This window comes from Rhinolophus sinicus, chromosome 14 (genome assembly GCF_057876585.1).
Source record: "Rhinolophus sinicus isolate RSI-liver-muscle chromosome 14, RSI-T2T, whole genome shotgun sequence".
Lineage (NCBI taxonomy): Eukaryota > Metazoa > Chordata > Mammalia > Chiroptera > Rhinolophidae > Rhinolophus > Rhinolophus sinicus.
Window position 1 is genome coordinate 6,867,778 of NC_142514.1, and position 12,284 is coordinate 6,880,061.

At 44.0% G+C, this 12,284-nt stretch overlaps 1 protein-coding gene across 18 annotated transcripts in view; it reads left to right on the top strand.

Moving 5' to 3' along the window:
• KIF1B (kinesin family member 1B) overlaps positions 1–12,284 on the top strand; it is a 130,570-nt gene that overhangs the window by 102,047 nt on the left and 16,239 nt on the right. For all 18 annotated transcript variants that reach the window (XM_074334070.2, XM_019746686.3, XM_019746689.3 and 15 more), the window contains 7 exons: positions 113–203; positions 2,287–2,405; positions 3,034–3,089; positions 5,158–5,266; positions 6,590–6,656; positions 7,633–7,717; positions 9,652–9,757. In XM_074334070.2, coding sequence (XP_074190171.2) covers positions 113–203; positions 2,287–2,405; positions 3,034–3,089; positions 5,158–5,266; positions 6,590–6,656; positions 7,633–7,717; positions 9,652–9,757 — 633 coding nt within the window. The remainder of the gene's footprint in view (positions 1–112; positions 204–2,286; positions 2,406–3,033; positions 3,090–5,157; positions 5,267–6,589; positions 6,657–7,632; positions 7,718–9,651; positions 9,758–12,284) is intronic.

The following is a 12,284-nucleotide window of genomic DNA, read 5'->3' on the forward strand; positions in this document are numbered from 1 at the left end:
AGACTGCTTACGTAGACTGCTTCTTTCCATGGGATCCAAGTCGAGCTCTTAAAACATAGATCCTGATGACACCATTTCATTTAAAATTCACGTGTCTTATGTTTTTATTAAGCTTTTTGCATCGCCATGATGAAGCATTCTCCACGGAACCCCTCAAAAACAACGGCAGAGGAAGTCCTCTGGGCTTCTATCATGTGCAGAATGTAAGTGACGTGGACATTTTTGTCAGACATATTTCATGTTTGTGGTACCTTGGGTGATTAGAGACAGTCAAGTGGGCTCCCTCTGGCTTTCTCAGTCGAGGGAAGGTGATCATCTGAGCTGCCATGAGAACCCCCCTCTCCATGGGGAGAGCAGACAATGGAGGGAGTGGCCAGAGCAGTGAGCTCATCCTCAGTGGGTGGGCAGTGCGCCTGGCCTTCTTGTCTGAATTACAATGGGCCCCAAGAGTGGTGTTTGGCTGATCGGCCAATCAAATCTTCCAGCAATTTGAATGTAGTATGTTTTTAGTGTCTCCTTCCTAGCAACATAAGCATTTTAGTATGAGTTTTATTAAAGTTAATATATTTCTTGTCCTGTAAACCATAAGGTACTTACATTGTTCAGTTGCAAATAAGATAGAAACTATTAAATACCTTTTGTAGCTAAGGTTCAGATTCTGTTTTCCCTGTAGCTGATACTGTGATTAATCTATTAATGCCCCTTATAGCTCTTTTATATGTTGAGAAAGAAAAGAGACCGTCCCTCTCTTCTAGGAAGGTTCATTCAAACTATTCCAAAGTCATCGTCCTCATCACAGTAGCTACATTCATTGAGAGCTTATTTTGTGTCAGTCACTGTTAGAGTGCTTTTTGTATCTCAGTTCATTTACTCCTCACCTTTACACTATAGACGATGATAATCCCCATGTTAGGGCTGAGATAACTGAAGCACAAAGCAGTTAGTCACTCACCAAGGTTACAAAACTAGGAAGAGGCAGCGATGGGGTTTGAACCCAGGGACGTGCAGCTCTGGGGTCCCGGATCTTCACTACTACACAACGTGTCTCTCATTCTCTTGCTAACCACGTCCACTCTCTGTGAAGTACGAGAGGAAAGGGCAATCCAAAAACAGAACATGCAAACACAAAGCACATATTTTCTTTTTGTATTTAATTATATAAATAACTAGTATGTGTGTATCCGATAAGCATTGATTGGCTGCGGTGCACAAGGGCTGTGCCTGACTCCCCTGGGGATGCACAGATGAGTCACATGATTGTGTCCCCAAAGAGCTCACGGTTGACGGGAAAGGCAAAGCTTCTTTAAACAACAGTAGTACAAGATACAGAGACGTTAGACAGGTACTCATTAAATGCAGTGGGAGTACAGAGAAAGGAAAGCTATTTCCATTAACAGACAGATCCTTTGAGTTTCTTTTTTTCCTCCCTTCCTCTGCCTCCCCTGCCCCCCCACTCTGGTTCCAGCCATTGTTTCTCAGTCTAGTTGTGTAGGACACAGCTCCCTGGCCCATGCTGGTATTATGAGCTTTGCACACCCCCCCCAAACCTCCTCACTGCTGAGGCAGTCGGTTACCGGTCAGCCGCTCACAGCATCCCATGGCAGCTCACGCCGACCTCCGGCTACTCACGGCAGCTCAGCTCCAGGGAGAGCCATTGTTCACAATCTTAGCTGTAGAGGGTGCAGCCCACGGGCCCATGTGGGAATCGAACCAGCGACCTCCGTTAGGAGCACTGTGCTCCAACCACCTGAGCCACTGGGCCAGCCCTAGTTACTTTTTTTGTTGAGGGTGGATGGTTGGGTGGAGAAAGGAGGTGGGGAAACTTCTTGGAGGGTATAGTATAAGTAAGAAAAGGTGGGTCACACTTGGCATTGTATCTGCCATGTGATCAACAGTCATGTTTTCTTATTGTCACTGTTTGAGCTGGGCCTTGAAGTCTAGGAATGACTTAGAGGTATGGAACTATGGCAAGGTCTGCAGCCTGGGCCAGCCTCAGGCATGGCAGAGGAGAGAGCAGGTGAGTTTGAGCTGAAACAATACATGCGTGAAGAGCTGCAGGGAGGGCGGAGGTCAGTTGGGGCAAATGATGGAAGTTCTGGAATGCCTGACGCTCAGTCAAGTTATGTGCAGATGGAAACCACAGGAGCCGCTTTTCCGTCTTCTGCGTAGTCAGATACGTAGCACATACTGGGGACTCAGAAGCGCTAACGTTCTGATTGCAGCCAATATGTGTATTTTCTTCTAACGAATCTCTCCCTAATCAAGTCTGTTTTTATGCCCTACTAGATTGCAGTGGAGGTCACTGAATCATTTGTGGAATATATCAAAACCAAGCCGATAGTATTTGAAGTCTTTGGGCATTATCAGCAGCACCCACTTCACCTGCAAGGACAGGAGCTGAACAGGTTTGGGCCAAACGAGCAAAGGTTTTTGTTGTTGATGTTGTTGCTGTTGTTATTGTCACTTGGTGGAAAGGAGGAAATATTTTGAGGGCTTAAGATAACTAAGTCACACTTTTATATGTTAGCCTATGTTTCCTCGTTAGAGACTTCACCACCTTGTTTCTAAACCACCGAATCACTGTTGTAGGCAGAGCACATGGAATGGTGCCCAGGTGACCCTGAGGAGCATCTTTTTGTAGGAAGACACTGTGAATAGGGCAGAAAGTTGAGGTGATGGGGCTATTACATGAAAATTGTGCATAATCGTTCCTAACCACCCAGAACTGTATGAAGCATAAGCTCTAAGTGGAGGTGTCACATTGGTGAGGAGAGCAACGAGGGGGACCTGGGGTGATGGCAGAGTGTCTGTGTTAACAGAAAGATTTTATTTCAGTTATTAGCAAGGACTTAGAAGGGGACTTTTATTAGAAGGTCTTAGCCTCAGTTTTACCGTGTGTGGGATAATGTCCGGTATCTGATATTCTGCCAGAGTTGGAAGAACAAACATTCTGTCCTAAGGGGGCTTAAATGTGCCGTCAATACCAGTGTGGGCTCTTTGGTCTTGAAGAACTTTGTCTTCCTTCCTTTGCAGTCCGCCTCAGCCGTCTCGACGATTCTTCCCTCCGCCCATGCCACTCTCCAAGCCAGGTGAGCTCCAGTTGCATTCTTTGCATGGTGTTCTCTGCGTGAATACATCTCCTATTCTGAATGGCTTTTCAGAGAAAAATCATATTCAGATTTCCTGCTGTGCTTCTGTGTATCCTTATGTATTCTTGTATCTGACAGGAACTAGAATTCTTGGCTCCTGATTTAAAATAAGAACTAAGAAACAATAGGTCTCTCTTCCTGCCAGTTCTCTGGTCTTCTTACTGTAGGTTTTGCTAAGCTCCCTGTTACTAAATATGTCCGCTTTGTAGCTGTCAGATGACTGGGCACTGCTTTGCATATTAAATTTATTCTGCATGTTCATTTATCTTGTTTTGACTTTTTTTGTTTATTTTCATTCTTTTTCCTCCTTGCCCGTTTACCACATTCCCACCCCATCCTCTGCTCGTTCTCCACCCGTGTACTCCCCTCTGCCTTCAGACCATGAGAGAAAGATTGAGTTGATCCGGTTTCTCGCCTCTGGCTGTGTGAATGTGCATGTGTTGGACATACTTTCCCAGCATGCCAGTGTGCTTGCGCGCTCTGCTGTTGGCACCTTCCAGGGTGGGGCTGACCCCGTGCTGCCTTTCCTTTTTCTGCCAGTGCCCAGCTGCCAGAGCGAGAGGGTACCTAAACGAGATGGTTAGTAGCTAAATTTGCTCTGCCTTAGATGTGGAACCACCCTTGGGGGCTTGTCCTAAAGCCTGGCTCCCTGTGTATAAAACACTGACCTTTCTGTTTGCTACTTGAGCTGAATGTAGAGTTCAGCACATTGTCAAGGTCACATCACATTTGCTTCAGAGATTTTAGGAAGCACCCTCTCCTGGTGCCCCTTTCACGTCACCCTAGGGTGAGGGACTCCTTGTGTTTGTTCGTTTGGATTCCTTGCCATAGTATTTTCGATTTTACAGATTTTTACCAGTAGATGGTTTTTGGTTTTTACTTTCTGACCCTTAGATGACTACCAGAGTCAGTAACCCTGTTTTCTTCTTGACTCGCGTCACCAGCTCATGTGGGATTCAGCTGGGTGACTAATGCTGATAGGCTGCCCATCTGAACAGTGCTGTGGGATTCGTAAAACCCCTTTCGAGACATGTGTCAGTGGGTCCTCATAACACCTTTTTGAAGTGGCAGGCTAAATATTAATGATCTCCATTTTATGGATGAGGAGACGGACTCCCAGAGGTTAAGTGACTCAGCCTCAGTCACATAGCTGTTTAGTGGTTGGGCACAATTAGATCCCAAGTCACTGAGCTCTCACTCCCGGGCTCTTGGGTCCTGAACAGAGAACCCTCTCTGTGTTGCCAGATTTTAGAATTTCTGGGTAGTGTTTCAGAGTGCCTGCCATGTAGAATCTGAAATTCTTGGAAATAACTGGGTTTTGGGCTAACATATTTCATCAGTGCAGTTAAGAATATGGAATTTAAATCTGAAGAAAATGTGTGACAAGAGATCATTTACAGAATCCTGTATTTAGAGATTAGACCAGGGGTCCCAAACTTGTCTGCACATTGGAATCACCTGAGGGGGTTCAAACCTCCCAGAGGAGTCAGTCCTGGCCCTCGAGATTGTGATTTCATTGGCCTGGGGTGAGGCCTGGGGTGTGGCCTGGGCTTTGCCATCTGTAACATCCTCAGGTGATGTGCAGGGAGATCCAGCACCACTGGGTTGGAGGATGGGTCTTCCCTTGCCCACCCCAGCTGTGAGGTGCGAGGCTCTGCCCACTTCGCTGGTCTTTCCCACGTGGTTACGACGCTCGGCATGCCACAGAATGGGAGAGCCTGGAGGTTTTTTTAATGGTGGTGTCAGCCCATGGACACCACACAAACCTGTTTCCTTATCGTTGGGTACAGTTTGTTGCGAGGGAGAAAGCTACTGTCTCTCCATTTCCCTTGTTCTCTGAATTTCGAGGGACTGATACAGTATTTCTGGTCTTCTGTGTTGACATCTGTCCCCTGACTCTTGTTGCCTTTCAACCTAAGTGTGTCCTTAAAGACTGACATTAGAGAAGCTTATACTTTCACTGAGTAGACTTGGATCAGATTTTGACATTTTCTAAAACTTTTCGAAGTTCCAGCCACCAAGTTAAACACCATGAGCAAAACCAGCCTTGGCCAGAGCGTGAGCAAGTACGATCTGCTGGTCTGGTTTGAGATCAGTGAACTGGAGCCTACAGGAGAGTAAGTCCACCTTCCTAAACTGTTAAATAAGGCAGCGTTTTTCAAAAGGAGAAAATGTGATGATTTTGAGTCGCTCTTGTGTTCAGCTTCCTGAACCACTGTCACTGTCAAATTCCAGTTCTGAATTGAAGTTCGGTGGTCTTGGTATTATTCTTTGAATCAGATGTTTGTCAGATAACTGACTAGTTCAGTAATTACCTTCTTGTTAAGGTGGAGACTGGTGCTGTCTTATGAGGGAAGACAACCTACATAGTGGGTTTTATCAGCAACAAAGCAAAGGGCATCGGAAGCATATTGCACATTATATGGCCAAGATTTACGTAAATAATCTCAGTGAGGGGATTTAGCGGACAGCGTTTCCCTAGACCAGGATTTCTCAGCCTTGGTGCTATTTTGGGCCAGATAATTCTGTTGTCAGGGGCCGTCCTGTGCATTGTAGGATATTTAGTAGCAACCCTGGCCTCTACCCACCAGCTGCCAGTAGCACCTCCTCTCTACTTGTGACAATCAGAAACGTCTTCAGACATTGCCACATGTCCCCTAGGGAACAAAATCACCCTGAGTTGAGGACCATTGTCTTAGCTCAGAATGAGCAGCATCAGCTTACTTTCTCTGTACGAGCTGTTAAAGTGAGTGGCAAGTGAGTTATTCTGACCTCTGAACACTGAGTGGGTTATTGTTTATAGTTGTCTCTAAAATACTTTTGGAAAAATGCAAATAAAAGAGATCCCCTCCTAAAACAGGCCAGGGACTGTATCAGTTAATGTAGAGGGTAGGGGATACATGTTACCCTAATGGGCCTCTTTGTTTAATGCTAAGTGCCAACGTCTGATCATCTCCATGAAACATTGAGGTCCTACTGTGTGTGAGGTATGGCTCTGTCGGTCCTGATATCGTTGTTAGTAAAGACATTGCTTTAAGGAATTTAACCTTCCATAGACAGATGTATAATGTGATTGTAAGTTGCATTAGGAGGGAGAGGTAGTTACGGTAATAGTTTCTACTGAGTTCATTTCTTTCTGATTCTTATAAAATGACCTAGAACCTGAAATGATCTCTCACCTCCTCCCACTTGCCACTGCAGTTATACATTATTTATGGAATATCTGTCTGGTAAGGGTCATGAGACACAGATATGAAAAGGTTTATTAGATGCAAATGGCTGTATGATTTAATGCCCAAATGGTGAGAAAGACATGGATCGGAGTTTAGAAGAGCACAGACCACTGAGGCCGACGGCAGCCAGGGAGGAGCTTGCTCAGGGAGTGGCCCTTAGTCAGCACAGCGTTCTGACTCCTCTCCCTTGCGTTTCCATTTTTACAGGTACATCCCAGCTGTGGTTGACCACACAGCAGGCTTGCCCTGCCAGGGCACATTTCTGCTTCACCAGGTACTAATGAGGGGCAAATGAGGGCCTAGGAGAGAAGACACACACAATGAGTTTGGAATAAGAAACAACTCTGAGTCTGTGCTTTTCCTCGTCATTTCAAGGGGATTTGGAGAGGGGAGAACATTGCCGTCCTTTTTCTTTTTTTTCCTTTGGTTTATATATACCCTTGCTTTTATATATTAGGTTGGTGCAAAAGTGATTGAGGTTTAAAAGGTTTAAAAAAAAAAAAAAAATTGCAAAAACCGCAATTACTTTTGCACCAACCTAATATGTTTTAGAAGAGCTATTTTGAAAAATAGTTTGTTTCATTCAGTTACTGCAATTCATGCAGCCTCCATGTCATTGTATACAATTGTCATTCCATTATGTCTGGAAACTGCTTTCATAGCCAAAAGTTCTTAATGAGGATAGAAGATGAGGTGTCAGTGGACTGAAAATCTGGCTATGAAATGTAGGAGTGTAGGTCCCCTTTTGGTAAATATTTTGGTGACTCGAAAGTAGATTCAGTCAGTACTGAAAAATGCTTATGACCCTTGTGTGCATAGGAGCTGGGGTCTCATACTCTGGACGTACAGGCTAGGCCTCTGTTCTTTTTTTTTTTAATTGGGATTATTGGGGAACAGTATGTTTCTCCAGGGCCCATCAGCTCCATCGTTGTCCTTCAATCTAGTTGTGGAGGGCACAGCTCACTGGCCCATGTGGAAATTGAACTGGCAACCCTGTTGTTCAGAGCTCGCGCTCTAACCAACTGAGCCATCCAGCCACCCCATGGGCCTCTGTTCTTAAAGCCTTCTCAGAACCTGGCTCTCCCTCAGCCCCTGACCTGTGTCCCTTTGTTCAGAATAACTGGACAGCATTTCCTCTCTCTCTTCACACCTCTCTTTCCTGCCCACTCCCACACCACACAATCCAGAAACAACAAACCAGAGGAAACAATAGGTTGTGCAGCTAAACTGCTCCGTGTTCCATTTCCTAGGGCATCCAGCGGAGGATCACTGTGACCATCATCCATGAGAAGGGCAGCGAGCTCCACTGGAAGGATGTCCGTGAGCTGGTGGTAGGTGCGTACATTCCGTCACTGTCGACGGAGCTGGGCTCTTCCGAGACCATGTTATTGCATTTGGAGCGCAGAGACTGTGTGGTAGACGGTCCTGGAAAATGCAGTCTGTGGAGAATACAGAGGCCCTGGGTGGGGAACTACTCTGTTTTCTCTGCTCCGGCATTAGGCCTGCATTATTCAAGCAAGTATTGTTTTGCTCCGCGACCGTGGGAATGGTCCTATGCTAAACGCCTCTGCTCGTTGTGAGCTCGCAGATCAGTGGAAGAGATGACATATAAATGTACAGAGCAGTCTGAGAGCTAAGTACCAAAATGAGAATAAGGGGAGAAGACCTGTGATAAGAGGTTTCACAACAAAAAGGACCCAAGAGAACGGGATTAGCTTGTGGGAGAGGATCGAAATAGATTCCAGAGAAATTAGAGGGGTTCTGTTTGTTTGTTTTGTTTTGTTTTGTTTTCCACACATGGAAACATTTTGAAGAGAGTCAGAGATACGTCTATCATGCAAATATCTGGAAAGTCATGGCCAGAGTAGAGAAATAAGCTAAGATGTAGTGAGAAGAAACAAATCGGCTCCACAGTATAAGCTTTAGAATGGTGTGGCTGGGGTTCGGAGCCTTTTGTCGCCTTGAGCCCTTTGGCCGTGGTGAAGCCTCAGAATTCTGTTTTTAAGTGTAGAAAATAAAATACCTAGGATTACAAAGGGAACTAATAATATTGAAATATAATTGTTAAAGTACTAAACAAATTTGTAATCTAAGCTCTTTATTGATGCATTAAATAAGCAGCAGGTTAATTAAATTTCTATCATTCAAAGTAGTGATGAATGTCAAGATATTTTACATTAGCGTGGTATGAAAACATCTGTGGTTTCTCCTGGGACAGAGTGTTAAGCACTGCGGACTCTCCTTTGGTTTGTCCCCTCCCTTTATAATGGAAGGAAATACCAAATTGCAGTTACAGGTTCATGAAAATGAAGTTGTAATTTTTTTTTCCTGTTCAAGTTCACAGACATCCTGAATTCTATCCGTAGACCCCCTGGGTGTCTGGACCAGAGTAAGAACCCCTGGGAGGAAGATTTTACTCTTTCCTATCTGGGACAGTGGTTTCCAGGCTTTTTCAAAATTAATTTTTGTATGGAACACTATTACACAAAATGGAAGAGATGCTTTCTGACCAGAAAGGGCAGAGACAGCAGTTACTAAGGCTTTCTTGAAAAATCCTATGATTTATTTGCTTGTTTTTTAACACTTACATCGTGCTTACTATGTGACAGGTGTTTTCTGAATGCTCCAGAAATATGGATTTACGTAATCCTCATTACAGTCATATAAGGGAAGAATTGTAATTCCCACTTCACAGATGAGGAAACTGAGCCTCAGAGAGGTGGAGCAGTATGCCTAGGCCTCACAGCTAATGCGTGTTGGAGCTGAGATTTGAAGCCAGGCAGTCCAGCTCCAGAGACTGCACTCTTAAGCTGTGCCGTGCTACATCCCCTAAGGATAATGTGAAAACAGTTGTAGGATTCTGAACAAGAAAGTAGCAGAATGAAAGCAGTGGCTTAAGAAATTTATATCAGGTGAATGTAGGATGGATTGGAAAGGGGGAAATGTGAGCAGCCGCGAGACAGGTTAAATGGCTAGTGCAGTGTTCCAGATCGGAGGGGCATGACCTTTGTGAGCAGGGCAGTGATGTTGGAAATAAAAGTTGAATATGAAAAACTCTTCGAAAAACTAATCAATAAAGTTTCACAATTGACTCAACATGGGAAATAAGGGGGGACAGAATATGGAGAAGAATGGAGATCGTTGTACGGTTAACCAAATGACCCTTCCAGCACCTGAAGTGATGCGAAGATTTAAGTCTCGTTTTGGTTTACTGAATTTCTGTTTCATTTTTAAATATACCCATGTTCTGGTTTCTTTATTTATTTTAGGCCGGATTAGGAATAAGGCCGAGGTAGACGAAGCTGCTGTTGACGCCATCCTCTCCCTAAATATCATCTCTGCCAAGTACCTGAAGTCGTCGCACAACTCCAGCAGGTGGGGCTCCCTGAGGAGTGCACTGAGTCAGCCCTGGGGGCCCCATTAGATTCCCGGTTCGTTAGGGACTCCCACTCAGGTGAAGAGACTAACTCTCTGCACCTCAGAAACCCCGTTCCTCCTCTGCCCAGCCTGCTCTCCCAAATAAGTAAGTAAATAATAGGAGACACGTGGACGTGTCGGTCCCCCTCACAGAACAGACGTTCTAGCCCATGTGGAGTTGGGGTAGATGTAACACAGGAAAAGAGACAAAGCAGAGAAGGAAAACTCAGCGTGTTGTCAAGGCTTTAAAAGTACAAATTAGTTATTGCTGAGACTGAAAATGTTTTCCTGTGAAATGATTGCCATGGAGAAAGGTCTCAGTCCTGAGTGTCCTTGGGAACATGGCCTCCCAGTGGTCTTTGCTGCTGCTAGTATACGATTGAGGAGTCTCAGTATGTGTTTTTCATTTTTATTTCTGCGTAAAGGCGATAAACTAATATAAACTCTTCTGAACAAGCTTGGCTGCTACAAATAATGAATTCTATCTTATTTTTAATTTTAAATGAATTCCCCTTAAATTCCATTTTATAACCAAGCAATGACAGAGTACATAAAGTCCATAAGCATTCTACTTGTCCCTCGTCAGCCTGGAAGTCAGTGTGCTGGGCCCACGTACCTCCCAGGACAGGAGATTGTGCACAGAGGTTCCCTTTCTTCACACAGCAAGGCCTGGGACGCATGTGTGCTCCAGTATGGGCTTTGGACACTGCCTTTGCGTTATAGGACTTCTCTGTGTTTCGTCTGCTCCTGAACAACTAGCTCTTATCTGTGCTGGGAAGAGGGAGAGGCAAAGACAGTAGACCGAAACAATTAAAAGTTTGGGCCAGGGTTGATTTTTTTTTTTTCCCATTGTTTACTTGTGTTATATAGTTTTGCATAGGAAAGAGAAAAAAGAAACGTCTGCTTTTTGCCTGTAAGAGGAGCTGGCAGGGGCTGTGGAGAGAGTGGGGGGATAAAGTAGAGAGGGTGTGTGTGTATGGGGAGGGGGAGCGGCAGAGATGAAGAAAGCTTCCTGGACTCTCCCTGGCTTATTCCTGAGCAAAATCTTGAATAATAAATACCATTTCTCTAAAGTCAGCAGTAACCCCACATAGTGTTCTCTCTTCTGACGGACATATACAGCAAATATTCAGCTGGCATTCACATTTTCTTTGCAACTATGAGAAATACATCTTAAATTTCCCTGAGGTGCTTAGCAAAATACACAGGGAAAGGTGGTGTTTGCCTGAAATGCTGCTTGTGCTAAACTCACTTACATTCGAGTATCCTTCAGAAGTCCCTGGCTCATGCCCAGCCACAGGTCAGATGCTGCAGGAGATGAGCTTGGCTTTGTTAGAAGCGGCTTATTTTTCATAGTAAAACTTAGAGTTAATCAATCAGCAAAGCTGGCAGATGTCAAGAATAATAAAAAGATACGCACTTTAAACATTTTCTATTTAATTTAAACTATATAAATGTACATTAATTTGTCAAGCTCTTGATGTAGGGCCAAGGCCTTCTCTTTCATTGGAGTCTCACTTATTGGATAGATGGCTGGTGTCTTTCTTGCAAAACCACATCCATAATTCATCTTCTATGATTTTCACTTTGGTGGAACAAGAACTAGTAACGTAAGAAGAAAATCTAAGTGCAAAATCTTTTAAACTTTTTATCATTTAAATTTTTATTTGTGCCTTTTTTTTTACATCCATCTCACTCAAACTTAACTGCTGTTTTTTTAACAACTCGCCATTATTAAATATCTAAAAACACTCAACTGAATTTTCACACTTAGTTTTGTTTCACACTAAAAAATTCTTTTTGCCCTGATGTCTCACTGATTTGCCTGATATTTAATTAAATTAGAGAATTACAATAACAAGTACAGCTGCATAAACAGGTTTGAAACCAAATACTACTGACAATAAGCCTGCCTGCTGCTCACCTTTTTGGAGCAAAGAGCCCGGGTGTATGCGATCTCTCTAGTTTAGAATGTTCAATGAGAAGTGGACGTCAGTCTTTCTACTTTAGGGATATGGTGAGCCTAAGTTAATGTGCTAAGCTGCTAAATGGAGTTTGGTTAAGAGACCTTTGATTCTATCTGCCTAGGTTTAATGTTTACAGTTAAACTTAGAGAACTCCAAGTTGGGTGTATTACATCTGTATGTTAGAGGGCTTTTCTGATATATCAGTAGTGGAGTGTGACTGACAAAGGCCATTACTTGTTTTCTTCCCAGACCTACATTTATGTTGCCCAATTGACTTGTTCTCCCTCAACTCCACAGCAACTTCTTGCCGTTTTCAGTACTCATTTACCGCCAAATGGGATATGAATAGAGGCTGTCTCCACGTTCCCTTCTAGGCCCAGTATTTTCCTTAGTTGAATGTCTCAGGAGAGAGACCATGTCATTGTAAGCCCTCTATCCAGTTGTGTCCCGTGGAGTTCTCTGTTTATTGTCTGTCCACTTGAATTCACTTTGCTTAACAGCAAATTTGTCTTTATATT